General features: G+C 45.9%; 1 protein-coding gene and 1 long non-coding RNA gene across 6 annotated transcripts in view; one reads left to right on the top strand and one right to left on the bottom strand.

The window, feature by feature from the left end:
- SLC22A23 (solute carrier family 22 member 23) overlaps nt 1-915 on the bottom strand; it is a 181,416-nt gene extending 180,501 nt beyond the window's left edge. The window contains exon 1 of one of the 5 annotated variants that reach the window (XM_070405799.1): nt 23-915. In XM_070405799.1, the coding sequence (XP_070261900.1) occupies nt 23-664 (642 nt within the window). In that variant the 5' untranslated portion in view covers nt 665-915. The remainder of the gene's footprint in view (nt 1-22) is intronic. The other 4 variants (XM_070405801.1, XM_070405800.1, XM_070405797.1 and 1 more) reach the window with 4 other exon arrangements.
- Nucleotides 916-1,461: 546 nt separating this feature from the next.
- LOC139003665 (uncharacterized) lies at nt 1,462-18,720 on the top strand. Its single transcript, XR_011470288.1, has 3 exons — nt 1,462-1,709; nt 5,730-5,886; nt 18,227-18,720. It is a non-coding gene; the product is annotated as an uncharacterized lncRNA (long non-coding RNA).
- The last annotated feature ends 1,123 nt before the right edge of the window (nt 18,721-19,843 follow it).

Raw genomic sequence — 19,843 nt, 5'->3', positions numbered from 1 at the left:
CCGGGGCGGTCGCGGCCCTTACCTTGGTGACCACGTTTTGGATGAGGCCTGTGTGGATGCCATAGTTCCACGCGTGGCAGTCGCAGTTAGAGGCGTTGTCCCCCTTGTCCGGAGGGGACCACAGGGGTGGCGTGTCGCCCCTGTCCGCTCCGCTGCTGTTGCTGAGGTTGCCCGCGGGCCCCCAGGCGGCAGTGGAGAAGGTGGTCGGGGGGCTGTTCCAGTTGGCCCCGTCGTAGGCTCCCCACCGGCCAGTGGAGGTGACTCCCGCCAGCTCGGCGCCTTTGCCGGCCTCGCGGCACCAGAAGTTCGGCTGGTCCAAAAGGAAGGAGTCCGAGAACTGGCTGAAGCCGATGAACAGCGCCGGGATCCAGGTGAGCAGCACGAGGGTCTTCTGGTAGCCCCCGCCCAGGCCCCCGAGGAAGGGCAGCACCGACCCGTCGTAGTCCAGCAACAGGAGGCTGGGAGCCGCCGCGCAGTGAGGGCCGCCGCCGGGATGCGGGGAGGGCAGCGACTGGATCTCCCCGCCGCTGCTGGGGCCCGCGCCGCCCCCGAGGGGCACCGAGGCCGCCGCGTCCCCGGGCGGCAGAGAGCCGTTCTCCTCGCCCAGGGGTGGCTGCCTCCCGGGCCTGCCGCCCGCTGCCTCGCGCCGCCGGTCTATCGCCATGGCCCGGGCCCGCGGCGCCCGCAGAGGCGCATAGAGCGCAGCGGAGGCTCCCGCGGGCGCCCCGGGCAGAGCGCGCCGCGCCAGGCGCCCGCCGCCGCCTCCGAGCAGGGCCCGCGGCTCGAGGGAGAGTGCTGGCCGCCCCGGCGCGTCAGTCCGCCCCCATGGCACCGGCGCGGACCCCGCGCCCCGGGCGCTGCGGCCCCGATCGGGCGCCGGGCAGACGGCGGGCAAAGGCCAGTCCTGGCCCTCAGCCGCCGCCGCTCATCGGCTCTGCGGCCCGGCGCCGGCGGTCGAGCCCGCCGCTCTCCGCTGCTCCGCGCCGGCCGAGGGAGGAGGAGGAGCGGGCGCCGCGCCTCAGCCGGCCGGCTTGGCGCCCTGCGGACGGCGGAGCGGGCGGTGCGGGCGGTGCGGGCGGTGCGAGCAGCGTTCCCTGCTCCCCGGTCCCTGGGATGTATTTATCCGACCTCGGAGCCTTCCGGAAGCCGCAAGCTCGGGTCCCAACCTGCCGAGCCGGCCGCGCTCTCCAGCTCAGCGAGCCGACCTCCCTCCTCCTTCTCCCGCTCTCCTCCTCCTCCCCTGCCCCGGCCCGCCCCCTCTCCCCCCGCCGAGGTGGAGGTAACCGCGGCACCTGCTGCGCCCGGTTCCTGGGCGCGAGCGCCCCCTCCAGCCGGGATGCGCCGCGCCGCGGGATCCACGGGAGGCGGGCGGGGCAAACGGGACACTCCGGGCCCGCCTATCCCGAGGGTCCCCTGCCCGTCCCCCTCCCGCGCCGGGTGGGCGGGGGAGGAGAAGGCGCGGAGCAGCTGGCGCGGGTGGACTGGGGATCCCAGAGGAGTCGGCGTGCGCCCAGAGCGTATGAATGGGGTTGTGTTCGCCGCTGGGCTCCCGCCTCCGCGCGATGCCCCCACCCACCCGGCCTGCGCCTGGTCTCGGTGACCTCTGCTCGCCTCAGAGATGCCAGCCGCCCACCTGCCTGCATACCACTCCCGGCCGCGAGCCCAAGGGTCGCCAGCATTCGGGAGCAACCCTCTCTCCATTTTCCAAAGTACGTATATGGTTGATTTTTGTGTCCTCGGTGGAGGATCAAGGGGGCGCGTTTGCCAGTTTCAGGTCCTCAGTAACCAGCAGCGTGGATCACCCACCGCCGACCGCAGCACTCACTCCCAAATCGCCATTTCTTCCCTACTCCCAAATGAATGCTATACAAGTACGATGCTAGAAGTCTGTGTTGCCAACATAATGACATATACATAAACGTGAGTGGTGATGGTATTCCCCACACCCTCCTCAAGAATTCACGTTTCAAACGCCGAACGCTGAGTGCACAGGCGCACACGTCTGTATTCTCGCACATGAAGACAAGCCTCTCCCTCCTCTCCCTGCTCCAGCGCCAACCTGGCCCAGCCGGCGGCCTTATATAAATAACACCAGCCCTGCGGCAAACGGCTACATGAGCATTATTTCCTTCTGCACCCATGCACGGCGGAGAATGGGCGGCACCTTTCACCCCAGCATCCCCACTTGTTGGACACATTTCATATTCTGAAGTTTATGGATGTCTTGAGAGAAGAATCCATTTCCAGTCTTATTGGGGGTTGGGGGGGCGTTGAAAGAAATGCTTTTGCTTTACAAAGGATACACTCTAAGCTACTGAATGTATTCTTTTGCATTTCCATTCTTTGTTTACTACATATTTAACCTGAAGTTCTTTTTTTGTTATGGGCAACATGTGCTACTAGGTAAAATACTGGCACATCCAAGACAATTCTTTCTGAATGCTGCTAGTGGGCTGGGCCTTGGGGCAGAAGGTGGTGGGCCTTCCTGCTGAGAAGGGGAAGACTGAACACACCAAATCTCTAAGAAATGGGTTCTCAAGACCTGCTCATATTTAAAGAGCTTCTGGGGGTGATAGTGCACATTGTGCTGGCAGTAATGCTTTATTTTCAACTTCGCATTATTGTCTTGACTTTTTTCTTCCCTCTCCTCACCCCATTCGAAGATATTATAAATGCAATGTGTTTACCTCCAGGCCTGGAACAGAGAAAGTGATCAGTAAATGTCAGCCATTTATTATTACTGCCACTACTACAATTACTATTATTTACAATCTGCATTTCTATTTCAGATATAACTTTAAAGATATTTATTTGCTCTTCAGTGGCCTACTGTTACATCAGAGGTCTATCTGTGTTTGGCTCTGCCCCCTTACCCATTTGTTGGATTATAATATTGCAAAACAAGCATGACCTTGATGGCCATTCCAATCATAATCCTATATAATAAAAGGGTAATATGCACATTGACCCCAGCAGCAGAAAGACTGGGAATGACTGGTCACTATGACACACACTGACCACCAGGGGGCAGATGCTCAATGTAAGAGCTGCCCCCTGGTGGTCAGTGCGCTCCCACAGGGGGAGCTCTGCTAAGCCACAAGCCAGGCTGATGGCTGCCAGTATAGCGGTGGTGGTGGGAGCCTCTCCTGCCTCCTTAGCAGCACTAAGGATGTCCGACTGCAGCTGGCAAGTGCACATCCCCCAAGGGCTCCTGGTCTGCCAGAGGATTGTCTGACTGCCAGCTTAGGTCCAATCCCCCAGGGAGCGGGCCTAAGCCAGCAGGTGGTCATCTCCCGAGGGGTCCCAGACTGAGAGGGCACAGGACGGGCTGAGGGACCCCCCCGAGTGCACAAATTTTTGTGCACCGGGCCTCTAGTAATATATAATATGAAGCTTTGCAGGGTTGACTTTCAAATATACACTGTTGTTCAATCTTCCCAGGATCCCCAAGAAGTGGGTCTTCAAGATAAGGCTGTGAGACTATCAGATCAAAGAGGTGGCCCACAGCAGAGCCAAATAGCTGGCTTTGAATCCAGATCTTCTAACTTGACTCAAATTCCAGGTTTTCTCCATGTCAATGTGAAGGGACATATTATAATACCATTGGGAAGAGTTTGAAAGGTATCTGTCAATGTGCATTTTTAGGTGGGAGAAGCCCTGGCTCTGGCAGGGAGTTTCATTGCCAAGCTGTTATTAGTCCTTGTCCCCAAAAGGTGGTAGAAATCCTAAAATGATACATTCCCAGAATTTGGGGACATTCAGGAAAATGGTCCTCTCTGAAGTACAAGCTAAAGGAATCAACACAAAATGTTTGTAGTCAGCCTTCTGCAGCACCCACCCAGGCATTGTACTAAGTTGCTGGTTAGATGAGAGCTTTCCCTAAATCTCTCTGGGATCAACATGACCCCCAAATCTAGCCAAGAAGATTAAAAGGTAACCAATTTAAAATAAACTAGTCTTCAATTCCTTAAGACATACCTCCAGTGACTTCATTGAGGGACCTAGAGCAAAAGGAGACTTTAGGAAGAATTCAACACTTTGATAGCCTTGAGGATTTAGGTTCCTTTGGGGAAACCAGTCAGCACCTGCTATCGCATTACCCTAGTCTACTTTTCTGAGTGGTAGCTACCACTAAGTTCTAGTTTTCTTGTTTACTTATTTATTTACTACCTCCCACCTCTAGATAGGTACCTTGTAGTCAGTTGTATTTCTGATGCCTAAAACAGTGCCTGGTACATGTAAGACACTCAACATCTATTTGATCAAGTTCTCTATCAGAATCCTATAACTCTTTACATTGATTCTTAAATCACCAAGCAACCTTTTCGTATTTGTTTAAGCTCTCAAATATAGTGCTCAGATCCGCCAAAAATGAGAATTTAAATGAACTTGACAATTATATTCCTTATTATAAATAATTGTGCATAATGGATTGGCTCCCAGTATGAAATTATTGTGGGCAGTTATTGGCTTGTAGGCAGTAGGCTTATAGGCCAAGTGCAGCTCACAGAATACACACAATCTTTGAAGAAAAATGATTGCCAGCATTTGAAAATCAGGAGATTGAACATTAAAACACGCACACAGCAGAAGCTTCCACGCCTGGTCTTTGCAGGGCCACACTCCCTGGAATGCAGTAGAAGGACAGGTGTTCTGCAGTCCTCGTCCAGCATTCATCTCTCAGACATCATTTGTCTGGCCACCAAAGGCTTCTGAGTCTGTGACCCCCAATTGTGAAAGTATCCTGAACTCGCTGATCTCCATAAAGAAGCTGAGCCATTCTCCTTTCCTTTGAAAACATATTAAATAACCTACCAACTTGTCATTTCCTAAAAAATGAAAGGATAGAAAAAAGAAAGATGCAACCTAATCCCCAATATACTTGAACAGGTTTATTTCCTTGGAGATAACAGGAATCAAAACATTAGCTAAAGTTGATAGAAACCTAATTTCAAATCCTCCATAATTTTATAAAGTTAGTTCCAAGGAATTGGTGTAAGGGTTAACTAACCTAAAATTACAAACTTAGTCATAGCAAATTGATTTCACATTGGTCTTACCTGTATGTTCATATTTTTTGTTTATACCTGAAATCTAGGCAGATACCACATTTTAAAATATTCTGTATCTTTTTTTTATTCTGACTGCAGCTTGATTTCTTTCTTTCAAATATTTATTTGAAAAGTAGGTTATCTTGATTTTTGGAGGGAAATGTGATATGAAATTACTTCAAACTGAGTATCCATGAACATTATTGACATCAGCCTTTGAATTTTGGAATGTTAACTCTGACTTTCTAACAAGGAATTTGACATTTACAAAACCTATCATAAACATAAATGGAAAAGCTGCTTTAGTTCAGTGGCAAAAGTAATAAAAATGTCACATAATCTAGCCTAAGGAAACCTACATTTGATGTCTTGAGAAAAGCTACACACCTGTACTAATCAAATTCACCCTCCTGATCAAAAGGCCAACTGGAAACAGATAACAAAATGGAGATAAGATGTCTACATAAAAGTTATTCAATTGTAAATGTGATTGATAGGGCTCAATCACTTTTAGAAGCTTGCTCAAATTTTAATTTTCAATTCTTTTGTTGAGTTTTAAAAAAAACCTAGCACAACAAATTGATCTAGAATTGGATGCTGGCTTTTGTTTGCTAAAAAATCACAGATGTCACATTTGTTTTATTGTGCTTAACAATGTTCTTTGTCTCCCTCCCACAGACACACTGGAAAAGGGATAGAATGCCAGGACTTACAGGTGAACATTGTATTCTTCATTCCAACAAGGAAACAGCCTCTTTTTTTTTTTTTTAATCATCCCCAAAGTTGCAAATGAATCTCAGGTTTCAAGTATGGACACCTGTGCTTTCCATAAGAGGTGAGCAATCTGAAGACAACCATCATCAGCAGGGTTTGTGGGAACAATGTCAAGTAGCAAAGGTTTAAGGGAAGAAACTTTCACTTCCTAAGAGAGGCAAAATAAGCTCTTTAAAGAACTCTTTCCCTACTAATTCTAATAGAGATGAACAAAACCCACAACTTCATGGGTGGTGTAGCCAAATCTAAAGTGTTTAAGCTAATTTCCTTCAATGACCAGAAGCTAAAAGGATAAGAGAAGGAATACTCTTAAATGGAGATCACAGAGCCAGAATATACTTTCTGAAGCAAGGTGTTCTTGCCCACCTCCCCCTCCGCCCCCCCAAAAAATGTGATGAACTTTTGGTCTCTAATTCATGACTATTTTGTCTCTAATTTATGACTATCAGATAGACATAAAGAATTTTTATACTTAAAAAATTAGCTACACCTGTATGCATAGTATCTTTAGCAGAAATTATGGGCTACCTCTCAGGGCTTTGATTAAATATTTAGTGTCTCTATGGCAAAAAGCATAAAAATGTGTAGATAAAGTTACTGAAACTTTTTTTAAATTAACAGTCAGTACTTTAAAAAATGAAACTGAATGTTTGAACTTTGATTGAGTAAAACACTTTTGCTATTTCAGAAGGTTATTTAACACCCTAATATAAATAAGTACACCTGGCACCATTTCTAATACCTTTCTCTAATAAAAGGAACCAAGGCTCTTTCGGGAAATAATTTATTATAAAATTGGGGCAGGAGATATATGAGATGAGCCTGGGGAATCTTGTAGTGTCAGAAAGTAAGGAAGTGCTGAACACCTCCACACACACACACACACACACACATACACACACACACACACTGATAGGATTATGTCAAAGGGACACAGGAGCCAACTGAAAGAGCTTCCAGTCAGGGGGCAGCTCCAGCAGAAAGAATATTTCTTCTCTAAAACCTCCAAAAATATCACAGCCCACCTCATTGGCTCTGATTGCTGCTGGCTGGGTCATGTGCTATTTTTCAGCCTATCCCTGTGGCTCCAGGACTGTGATGCTCTGATTGGCCAAGCTTGATCCACATGGCACGGAAGGAGAAACAACAATGTCCATTTCAATTTTCTTGTTAAAAATGACATGCAAATTCTAGATTTTTAAAAATATGTATAGCTGTCTTTTGGGGGCCCTTAATCTGAAAGAGAAACTAGATAAAGCATTAGTTGCAAAATATGTCAAGAAAAAAACCCTCCACTTTTCAGGAAAATTCAGCGAATAAATTAAAGGTAACTACTACCTGCAAGACCACCATGGACTCCAAGTTATCTAAACTGCACTGAAGTACAAAATTCTGTCTTCCCTGCCTTCACTGCGTGAGATGCTCAGAAATTCTGCCTGCTCCAAGCAGCACTGAGCAGAAGCTCAGGCAAACCATCCAGTCCTCACCTTTCACTGGAGCCTCATGAGGGCTCAGCCTCCAGGCTGGAGCTGGAACTGGTTTGAGTCAACACAGCAGCAGGCATAGTTCCCTAGATCCTGTTGGAAACTTTCTGCCAAAAACGGGGAACCTCACTTCGTTTGCCGAGAGTTCTATTTTATGTTTTTGCCCTTTTTATTCATCTAGTTACTTACTGAAAATGACCGTAAAGCCATGCATTAGATGAGGCTTTTGCAAACAGAAATGGATGTTTGTAACCAGCAGGCCCAAATGTGTCCACATGTCTCTGCTCTTCCAGTGGGGACAGCAGGCTCCTGAGAGAGGTGCTGTTGTTCACACCTTCTGGCCCTCTTTTCCTGAAATTACATTTGGAGTTTGCAGCACATTCGTTCAAATACTCTCAATTGTGAAAATGTTTACACTCTTGACTTTAAGAAAAGTGGCTGATTAGTGATTAAGCTGAGAAATATCATTGGGGACTTAAAATGACCTGTGACTATAAAATGAGGAGGTAGAATTTCTTCTGTTGCCCTTAAAGTGGCTCTGGAGGTAAGGGTTTCCTGAAAGCTGTGAGGGGAAGAAGCCGGCCTGGTGGCCATGTGAGATGAGGCTCTGACTAGCTGTTAAGGAGCTTGCTTTCTTCTCCATGCCCTCTTTAAACACCACTCCACTTTTAACCTCTGCTGAGCCTTTACCCTCCGCATTTTCATTTAATAAAAGTGTCCAAATCCCAAGAGGAATTGGAGAAGAATTTCAATCATTCCCAGCCCACGTGTTCTCCACAGAAAGGGACGTTTTATATTTGCTTTTAGCCAAAGAGGCATCCCTTTCTAACTGTGGTAAGAAAAAGGGATTCGAAAACAAAGGCAAAACAGTGTCCTGTTCCTCTGGGCTCCATCTTCCACATGTTTTATTTCTTCTCCTTTCGGAGGTGTGACCCACCTAATTAAATCTCAGGGTGTGAAGCCCTGCTGGTCCTGGCTTGGCAATTTTCAACACAAGTGCCCCTTTATGGATAGTTTGTTAGGGATCTTCCCGTTACCTCAGATGAACATACTAATCAGCTACTGAGGCTACTTAGGAAAATAATTCCAATGGCTCCTCGCCCTCTTCTAATTACCAAGTCCCAAGCTTCTGGACTCAGTCCCAAAGTCTCTCATTTTCCTCTTCCCCTTTGTTTTCCCCTTGCTTCCATTAGTGTCTGCACTGGAATTCGGCCACACTGTTTGAAGTTCTCTGTTGCTATGAGATGCTATTTTGCATCAAACCCAAGTGTGAACTAACACTAATTAAGGCCTTTATGTACCTTTGCAAATAGCCACTGTGCTTTTACCCAGGCCAAGGAGGAATGGGGTTTCTTTTCATTTGTTTTAATAGCGACCTGAAGGTCCAGAGGTGATCTGTCGAAATAGAAGCAGGGAAGAAGCAACTTGGGGGTGGAGAGTGGGAGAAGCTTGTTAGTGTATTTGCCAGAGCACCACGACCATTTTCTTCCAGAACAACACAAAATTAATAATTTCTCCCTTGCCTGGGCAGGAAAATACCATTTTGGAATGAAAACAAATAATGAAGATAAATGGAATCTCTAGTCATCTACCTTAAATCTCTATTTTCTGGGAAAGAAAACTGAGGCTTCAGAAAAATTGAAATTTTTGACCAAAATCAAAGAGTTTCTCAGAGGTCAGCCTGGATGAGGGCATAGTTAGTTTTTCTGATTCCCAGTCACTAAATTCTGGATGCTGCCTCCCTGGAAATGGAATGTGTGTAGAATACCATATAATCAATAACAGAACTACTGACACACAATCAACGGGGCATTTTCCCTGCTCATTCTCCAGCTTCATCTCTCAGAAACATATAGCTTAAATGCATGAAAATAGGTTCTCTTTGAGTTCCTCCCTGAAACTTTTAGTTCTCTGAAGACCCAACTGGGTATCTTCCGTAATTTGAACCTAGTAGGGGCTCAATAAATGGTAAATAGAGAGATGAATAACACAAGGCAAATTCAGCTTTTCCACTAAGAAACATATCGACTTTCCTGTTAGTGCCAGTTAACTTAGTCAACCAGCAGAGGTGAGAAAGCAAGTTCCACTATCTTTCACTTCTATTATTTTGATAAATTTGACTTATTTTTTTTAAATCAATGAAATATTTAAAGTAACCTGAAATCCAAAACAAAAGCATTACCCATTCAAAGTTTCACTTTATCTCCAGAACTGAGAGACAATTTGAGTCCTCAAACCAGAGGCAATTCCTGTGGAAAGGCTAGCCTCTCATGAACTCTACACTGCGTGGAATTTCTGGGCCTTTTTCAAAATGACTAAGTCTTTTATTCCATCAGCCTCTGACCTCAGTGCTCAGAATCTAGGAATAGCTAACTTCCATTTCCAGGGACTCATCTCACAAACATGGGAGAGCTCCACACAAACAAGGCTTAGATGACCGGGCCTGGGGTCCAAGGGAGCCCCTCATGCTGTGCGGACTTGTCTGGGGTTGTGGGCTGAGTGGAAGAAGAAGTTATTCTTTCTTTCTGACAACATAATTAAAATGCTAGACCAACACATGAAAGTGTTACAAAGTTAAAAATGGTGCAAATATCTATAATAATAAAAGTGCAATATGCTAATTAGACCAGACATCCTTCCGGATGTCCTTCCATCCTTCTGGATAAAGCCAGGGCTATGAGAAAAGCCTGGTTCCTGGGTGCCTGCCGGCAGCCAGAGGGAAACCCAGGTCCTGGGTGCCAGAGGGAAGCTGGTGCCGGCAGCTGGGGGAAGGAAGGCCTACTCTTGCATGAATTTCGTGCATGGGGCCTCTAGTGAATAATGAATTCAGAAAGGAAAACTAATAAAACAATTCTATTCACAATTGCATAAAAATAATAAAAATAAAATACCTGTGAATAAATTTAAACAAAGATGTAAAAGACCTATACTCAGAAATTTATAAGATACTGAAGAAAGAAATTGAAAAAAATACAAATAAGTGGAAGTATATACCATGCTCATGGATAGAAAGAATTAACATAATTAAAATGTCTATACTTCCCAAAGCAGTCTATTAAGATACCAATGCCATATTTCACAGAACTAGAAAAAATATTCCAAAACTTTATATGGACCACAAAAGATCCTGAATAGCAACAGCAATCTTGAAAAAGAAGAACAAAGTTGGAGGAATCAGACTATCTGATATCAAACTATTCTATAAGGCCATAGTAATCAAAACAGAATGGTACTGGCATAAAACAAACATACAGGTCAATGGATCAGAAATAAACCTGATAAATATGGTAAACTAATATTTGACAAAGGAGGCAAGAACATACAATGGAGTAAAGATAGTCTATTTAATAAATGCATTTGGGAAAACTTGGCAGATATGTGCAAAAAAATGAAACTAGACCACCTTCTTACCATACATAAGAACAAACTGCAAATGTATTAAAGAATTAAATGTAAGACTTGAAACCATAAAACTCCTAGAAGAAAACATAGGCAGTAAAATATCAGACATTTCTCCTAGCAATGTTTTTTTTCTGGGCAAGGGAAACAAAATAAAATAAGTAAATGGGACTGCATCGCAGCAAAGTGATTTTGTACAGCAAAGGAAACCATAAACAAAATGAAAAAACAACCCCTGAATGGGCAGACAGATTCACCAATGATACATCTGATCAGGATTAATATCCAAAATTTATAAAGAACTTAATATAACTCAATACCAAAAAAAAATTTTTTTAAATTGTCCAATTTAAAAAATGGGCAAAGGACCTAAATAGACACTTCTCCAAAGAGGACATACTGACGGCCAATAGACACAGGAAGAGATGCACAATGTCACTAATCAGAGAAATAAAAATTAAAACCACAATGAGATATCACCTCACACCTGTCAGAATGGCTATCTATATATATAAAAGCCTAAGCGACCGTTCAACTGTTGGACCATTGGGCTGTTCGACCAGTAGCTATGATGTGCACTGACCACCAGGGAGCAGATGCTCAACGCAGAGGCATGGAAATATGGAACACACTGATGAATCTCAGAGGGAAGAGGGGAGGGGGGAGGGTGGAAAGAGATTAACCAAAGACCTTATAACAGATTCTTGCACTGGTGGGGTCCCCAGATTGCGAGAAGGCACAAGCCAGGCCGAGGGACCCCACCAGTGCACGAATCCATGCACCAGGCCTCTAGTCTATAATAATAAAAGCGTAAGTTGCTAATTACACCAGACAGCTGAATGACCTTCCGGATGTCATTCTGGATGTCCTTCCAGATGACCTTCCTGATAAAGCTGTGGCAGCGGGGGCCGAGGCAGAGGTGGTTAGAGGCAATCAGGCAGGCAGGCAGGGGCAGTTAGGGGTGATCAGGCAGGCAGGCAAGCAAGTGATTAGGAGCCAGTGGTCCAGGATTGTGAGAGGGATGTCCGACTTCTGGTTTAGGCCCAATCCCGCAGGGGTTCCGGACATCCCCTGAGGGGTCCCAGATTGCGAGAGGGTGCACGCTGGGCTGAGGGATCCTCCCCCACATGCCCAAATTTCATGCGCTGGGCTTCTAGTATATATGTATATATATATATATATATATATATATATATATATATATATATATATATATATATATAGCTAATATGCAAAGTGTCCCCTCAGGAGTTTGACTGGGAGACAGGGAGTTCGGTTATCACTATGACATGTGCTGACCACTAAGGGGGTGGCTTGGAATGAAGGAAGACCCCAGCCAGCAGCCAGGAGCTGGCAGCCAGGGAAGGTAGTCCCCGGCTGGCAGCCAGAAGGCCCTGATTGCCCATGTTTGCTGGGCAGGCCTAGGGACCCTACCTGTGCATGAATTTCACGCACAGGGCCTCTGGTTATTATATAAGCACACAGAGGTCCAACCACTGAATGTCAGGGAGATGTCTACTGTAGAGAAGGTACTGTTTCTCCCAAAGGGATTGGGGGCCACTTGTGAAAGGGGTGGACGTGAGACTTTTCTTTGAGGCAAATGGGCACCCAGTTGGGTTGAGTATGACCTGATGCTCTGGGCTTCTTATGTCACCCTGGTCTTTGCAGGGCTCCTCCCATCTCTTGATCCCTTTGGCAGTTACTTGTTTATTATGTTTGAAACATGTAGTAGTTAGATGGTGCTTGTAAGTGGAATGAAATATTTTCACTGCTTTTCTGACTGCTACTTATTTTAAGAAAAAAAAAAAAACAGCCACTGGATAAAATCCTTTGGTCCAGGTCACCGAGGACAGGCCTTGCTGCTCAATCAGCCCCATCCCTCCTCCCATGACTGCCTCTGACCAGGAAATGTCCATTCTCATGGCGACTTCCTGTCTTCTGCAACTACAGGTGGAAATTATGGGATTAATCCAACCTGAGAATACTTCAAAACATCACTTTATCAGCCAGAAATGGTCAGAGAATTCAAAGTGGTCATGATTTTCTGTGGGTTACTGGGATTGTTTTCTCAGCAACAATGTTACTGTCATGGACACATTTTTGTTCCTGTGACACAGTGGGAAACTCCCAGCAATGCAAGGGAAGGGGATCCTACACAGCCTGTCCACTTTAGGGCAGAAGCTCTTTGCTTGGAGTTTGTGGATACTGAAATTATATAGTCATGTGCATTTATCTGAGGTGAAGGTCCACGTCTTTCATTAGGCTTTTAAAAAATATATTTTTTATTGATTTCAGAGAGGAAGGGAGAGGGAGAAAGAGGGAGAAAGAGAAACATCAATGATGAGAGAGAATCATTGATTTGCTGCCTCCTGCACACCCCACTCTGAGGATTGAGTCAAAAACCTGGGCATGTGCTCTGACTGTGTCCTCCTGGTTCATAGGTCAATGCTCAACCACTGAGCCACGCCGGTTGGGCTGTAAATAATTAATTCTCTGTATTAAGTGCTCCAGAAGCAGATACCTCCACTCCCTGGATAGTTTAGTAAGGATGATGGCCTTACTGGTACCTAAAAGGTAGATTCTGACTCATCCATAGCACAGTCATTGAACCTGTGCCAGTGACATATACTGTGATAGGACAAGTGCCCCAAAGCTATAGGAACTGATAAGGAATTCACAGTCCAGTTAGCAGAGGACAATAATGTTGTCTGTTTTGAAAAAAATCGGTGTGCGTAGAAGACTCCAGAGCTAGATAAGGGTTCAAGGAAATCACAGAACAAACCAAGCTTGACGTACATCCAGACTGAGCTTTAGGAGTTAGCTAGGTAATAGGGACCGTGGGCAGAAGGCTGGAGGCAGCAGGAGCAATGTCAGGAGCCTGCCCAGACTTCACTGTACACAGATATTACCTGGAACTTGATACATTGCAGATTCTGAATCTGCACATCTGGGTAGGACCTGAGGAGCAACATTTCCAAAAAGCCACTAGGTGGTCCACTGTTGGCTGGCCCCCGTTTGATTTATCTATATTGTTGAAAGTTTTACAGATGACCCCTTTTCCCCCCTTTGACCCCCTCCTCCTCACTCCCACCCCCTCCCCAGGCCTTCACCACACTATTGTCTGTTTCCACGACACTGACCCCAATTTGAGGAGGAGAAGAGGTTTACCAGATGATTGGGGGCCAACGAATAGCTCAGGGTGGCTGGGGCTCAAGAAGGGGCTCAGAGTGCCAGGAGAGCCCCTCTTTCTCTGCAGTATTTGAAACATACAGAAAAGTGCAGAAAATAATATAAGCGTGTACTATCCAGATTTTACACATGTTGACATATCTGCTTCATGTTTTTTAAAGACGTGGTAGAAACTCCTTCATGTTCCTCCGGTCGCCCACCCCTACCCTCTCCTCAATAGGACTTCTCACCTGGGATCTGTTCATGCCAACACGTTTTTATATTTTCACATGTGTACGTGTAAATAATTAATATGTCGCAGTTTTTTGTCTTTTATATAAATAACACTTCACACAGTGTTCTTCAGCTAACATCTTTTCTCAATTCTATGTTTTCAAAATTTGTACGGGTTGATATTTGGAGACATGGTGATACCGTTGTAATAATCTGGTTATTATTTAACAGGAAAGGAGTGCAGGGGAGACCAATAATATAGGCAAGCCGTTTATACAGCTGTGCCAGACAGCTGCAGTTATCACTCTCCAAGTCTGTTCTCTGCTGATTAGTGGAGGAAATAACTGGGCAAAGGCAGTTTATACGTGTGCCCAGTAAGGTTTAAGTGACATAGGAAGGTGCTTATCTGTCAGTCACACCTGGAAACAAGTCAGTGGCCACTGCAAGGGTTTGAAACCTAAATATTTAAACTCCTGGACAAAGAGCCTCTCTCTCTCTTGCCTCTCCTACTTGCCTACACTCCAGGGACTCCTGTTGCAGGGGCCCCCTCCCCTACATTTGCCCACATGACTCACGGCCATGTGGGACCCACACAGTGGACCGAGGGACTTTAATTAGCCGGATGCTACATCGGACCCAGCTGCTCTGGATTCTGGCTTTGCTTTTGGCTGTGCGGAAGCCCCAGCTGTACCTGTTCCAGGAGTGGGTTAGGGGCCTGTGACTATACAACCCCAGGAACATAATTCCATGCAAATAAAGTCTTTTACCACATCTCATTATCCCAAGAGCCCCACTCCCACGAGGGACAGGGAAATTGGGCCCACTCATCTCTCCGGTAACAATACATCTATTTTGAGCTGCTATTTTAGTAGTATTCCTATGAATTTACTATAGTTTATTCATCCATATCCCTATTAATGAAGTTTTAGGTTGTTTCCTTTTGTTCATCCTTAAAAACAGTGATTTGGATTGGAAAATGGCAGCAGAGTAGGTGGATCTTTTTCCCACCTCCTCCCAGAATGTCACTGGAACTAAATTGGGGAACATTTACTCTGAAATACCAGCTGAAGTCTGGCTGAAGAGCGGACTTTTAACAAAGAAGGGCAGACACCACCTTGAGATTGGTAGGAAGGGCGGGGTGGTGAGAGGGGCTGGCCCAGCTCCCAGGAGCAGCAGGCCAAGGGTGAGGAGGGTTCCCCCAGACTGGAGAGAGGCCTGCACCCCAGGCAGGGTTCCCCAGCCTGACAGTCAGAGCCTGGGGCAGCTGCCCATGAAGCAACCAGTGGTGGGGCTTCTAGCAGCTGGGGAGCTGAGCCACTGGAGACAGAGTCACTGTTTTTAAAGGGCTGGCACATAGGATTTTCGTTCTCAGACACTCACCCTAGGTTCTTTCTGAGCCTTGTTTCCTAATAAACAGCTTTAAAATTCATATCCCCAAAAGGCACTTAAGGGTGGCAAAACTTTGGTTCCCTTCAGTTTCTTCATGAAAAAAGACTGAAGGCAATTCCTAACACAAGTCCCAAGAAAGAACCTTCAGCCCTAGCCGGTGTGGCTCAGTTGGTTGGACATCATCCTGTGCACCAAGAGGTCATGATTCCCGGTCAGGGGACATGCCCAGGTTGTGGGCTTGATCCCCAGTCAGGGTGAGTGCAGGAGGCACATGATTGATATTTCTTTCTCACATCAATGTTTCTCTCCCGCCCCCCCCCCCTCCTCTTTCTCTAAAAATCCAATAAAAACTTTTTTTTAAAGGAAACTTTAACCTTCCCTCCTTTCATGGCCAAGAGATTCAGACAGAGAAACCTGCTTTGGGAAGAGAGCTCAGGATGTCTCCTTCGCCTAATTCGAATTAAGTATGGTAACTAGGGGGCTTCAAGCCAGGCGAGTTAGCTAGACACCCTCTGTCCCACTGTTTCTGACTTGCCTGGCCAGAATTTTCCTGCCACGTGTGTTCCACTCTTTCTCAACTACCTGTAAATTGCCCATTCTCACTTCTGAAATCTAAGACACCTTCTCCTGTTTTCAAAATTGTCTTATATACCAAATGTTGCCTCACTATCTTTGGAATTTTCATGCTTATAAAAAATCCCCATGTACATACAGTAACATTTTGATGTTTCTCCTGTTAATCTCTGTTAATTTGAGAATTAACCCAGCTAAAAGACTTAGAAGGTGGGAGGAAAGATATAGTTTTTCTTAGCCCCGACAAAACTTTACAAGGGTACTTTGAGCCTGAAGCATTTGTGTACTGAACTAAATATTTGGATGGCAGAGTAAATATAGTGAGATTTCTTTTAGGTCACCCGTCCGTTGAGTACGTGGTTTGCCTCCTTATTCTCACTGTACCCGATTCTTGGGTCCTGGCACCTGCTCTTCTTTCCCTTCATCAGAGGCCATTGCTGTCCCCAATGGGATCAGCCAATCCTGTCACTGGCCTGAGCTCTGGGACCAGGTTCCTGACTTCTGCAGGCTCAGATGCTTCCATTTGCACACAGAGACCAACACGTTGATAATTCTTACTACCTACCAGACACTCAGCTCACACGCCTCTTACCCGTTCTTATCACCCAACATGGAAACCTTTTTTTTTTTTTATCATGTATCACTTCTTCTCTTTTTATCCTTAGGGTCCATAAGATTAAAGTGTGGTTCATGAATATGTTGTTTTGATGATTAAACATAATATATATGAATTTTATTTACAAACTGATTATGGTTTGTGTTTTATAATCTATGTATTTGTAACATTATGTCCTATTAGTTCAACCACGGCACAAAACTGTTGACTGATGTGAAAATATTTCTCAGGAGAGCTGGAAACTTCCTCCCTGACCCACTTCCAGCACTTCCTCTATTGTTATCCATCAAATATGGAATCTGTGTACTCACAACTCCCCACTGCACATTCCCTACCTTTCCTTGCTGTACTGAAGTCAACCTCTCCTGAGGATATCGGGCTATTCCTCTCCTAGTAACCATCACCAATGGCTGCTCTTTGTTATCCTCAGACCTCAGAATCAGGACTAGAAGTTGCCTCTTCTCAGTCACTTCTATGGCTTTGAGACTCCCCTATCTGGCTAGTCTGTCTTCTCTCCCTCTGATGAGCTGCATCTCACTCCTCCTGGCCAGTCCCCTCCTATGTGCTTTAATGACTTAAGCAGCTGCTCATTGTCTTCACCACTCTATGTCCTACCATGATTCTGGTGACTTTAATGTTTAATGTTTAGATGGCTGACTCAACTCTGCAATTCTGACTTCTCAGCTCTGTGACTTCCTCAAACCCAGTGACCTTTTTCTCCACTCCACATAGCTCTCTCTCCCATGGCCACAAATTGTATTAGTCAGCTCAAGCTGCCAGAACTATGTATTTCCCTGTAACTTCATTTAACCTTACTTAACTCTTAGCAACCCTATCTCCAGATACAGTCGTATTTGGGGATTAGGGCTTCAACATATGAATGGGGGAGGGGGAACAATTCAGCCCAAGCAATGTCCTGACCTCATTGTTACCATAAATGCCATCAACTCTGAGATTGATTATCCCAGCTTGAATACAGCTTTGTTGCTTCCAGATCCCAACTTAGGTACTCCTGTGGCAGTCTGTTAGACAGACATGAACAGAGCAAGGATGATGGGCCAGGGACAGAAGGTCACCAGGTAGAAAGCCACAGGTGCCTACCAAGGGGCAAAACTGAGAAAACAAGGACCTAGCTCCCAGGGTAACCTTTCCGCATCTAGCATATCCCTGGTCATGCAGTTTGGGGCCCCTGACCTTTCATATCACTGGTCATGTGGTTTACAGCCTCTGACCTTTCATATCGCTGGTCATGCAGTTCAGACCCTCCCCTGACCTTTCCTCCACTGACATGTTGCTAGTTATGCGGCAGACTGTCTTTGAGGAAGAACAAGGGCTGGAGAGTGGCCTTGTCCAACTCCCATGCAGGCCCTTGCTGGACCATGACCTTAAGCATTAACCCCTAGGGATAACATCTAGGCCTCAGTTGTGTTTCAGCTCCAGGCCCAGAAAGGCAGCAAAACCAGACGAGTGATGCCATAGCTGACCTCAGAACCAGCTGCATTGACTAATGACCCTCTTCCCTGGTGCCCACCAATCAGCAGAGACCATGACCCTGAAGAACACACCTGGAAAGCTGATGAATATTCTACTGGGATCCGCTCCTGAGACCTCCAAATAAATACCCTCAAGACGAAGGACCCTGTATAGCTCTCTCTATGGAGCACACCACACCTTTCCCCACCCCATTCTCCCAGGCATGTTTTCCTTGCCCTCTTTCTCCTAAGCTCCAAGGACTCTTCTTTGGCCTCTGTAACTTGTTTCCTGAGCCCATTTCTTTTTTTTTTTTTTTTTTAAATATATTTTATTGATTTTTCACAGAGAAGAAGGAAGAGGGACAGAGAGTTAGAAACATCGATGCGAGAGATCGATCAGCTGCCTCCTGCACACCCCCCACTGGGGATGTGCCCGCAACCAAGGTACATGCCCTTGACCGGAATCGAACCTGGGACCCTTGAGTTCGCAGGCCGATGCTCTATCCACTGAGCCAAACCGGTTCGGCCTGAGCCCATTTCTTTTATGGCTCACTTCTACCTTTGTGACTTTCTAAATAAAACTTTCTCTTATAGTATGAGTCTTGACTCTGAATTCTTTCGCAGCCAGGACTCAAGTACTGAGGTTACTGAACCAAGATCTGGTCTGACTTCACCAATCTAACATCTGGTGCTATTTCACTGCCACTATACCTGTTTTCACTTGCACTGAGATTTTTAGTAGGTTAGCTTTTCTATGCATCTGCTTTTCTTTACCGCCCTGCTTTCTTCTGTTTTCATTTCTCCCTTCTCTGGCCTAGACTCTTAGTCCACTATTTTCACCATATCTGGCTAACATCACGAACTCCATTGTTGTTCTAATGTACCACCCCCCCCCCCCAAAAAAAAAACCTAAACAAACAAACCTCTATTCCTAGATCACCTTTACTCTCCCCTTTTTATTCCTAAACCTAGGATGCAAGCCTTGCTGGAGAAAAGTATTTCATAGTGCAGGTGGTGTTAGCAAAAGTTTATGGTCAGCTGACTTGTACTAACACACTATGGAGCAGCCTTTGATATTTCCAAAGTCGGTGCCTACTTCCATCATTTACAGCTTCTAGTTTAGGACAATTCTTCTCATCACTGTGCCCCCCAACCCCAACTCTCAGTACTTTGAGCACAGCTGAAGCTCCACAGACAATGCCTAAGGGGGCCTTACACACCCCTCCTGCTATCCAGGTTTCCACGGTTCTTTTTCCTTGTCCTGGGAACACTCTGCTGCTCTGACTTTATGTTCCGGGGATCTCCTTGGTCTCTCTTTTAGAATGTAGGGAGCAATTGATTCTGAATAGTTTATTGCTTGGAGGTAACAGAAACTCTCTCTGCAGATTTTTCTCTCTGCCTGAGAGCCAAGCAAGTGAAGGTTAGGTGCTCCAACCCTGCCTGGTTCAAGTTACTTAGCTCAGCTTGTACTTGCCTCAGTTTCTGCATCTATAAAACAGGTGTTACAGTAATACCTCTTAGAACATGTTCTAACTACATAATAAATGTAATCTGGCCAGGCCAGAGTGGCTCAGTGATTGGAGCATCATCCCGTGCCCTGAGGGGTTGTGGTTCAATTCCAGGTCAGGGCATGTACCTGGGTTGTAGGTTGCATTTGGAGAGCAGCCAGTCAATGTTTCTCTC

This window comes from Myotis yumanensis, unplaced genomic scaffold, assembly GCF_028538775.1.
Source record: "Myotis yumanensis isolate MYYU_CA2020_CCGP unplaced genomic scaffold, mMyoYum1.0.hap1 SCAF_2, whole genome shotgun sequence".
NCBI lineage: Eukaryota > Metazoa > Chordata > Mammalia > Chiroptera > Vespertilionidae > Myotis > Myotis yumanensis.
The sequence above is the reverse complement of the archived record's forward strand: the minus strand, read 5'-3'. Positions and strand labels throughout refer to the sequence as shown.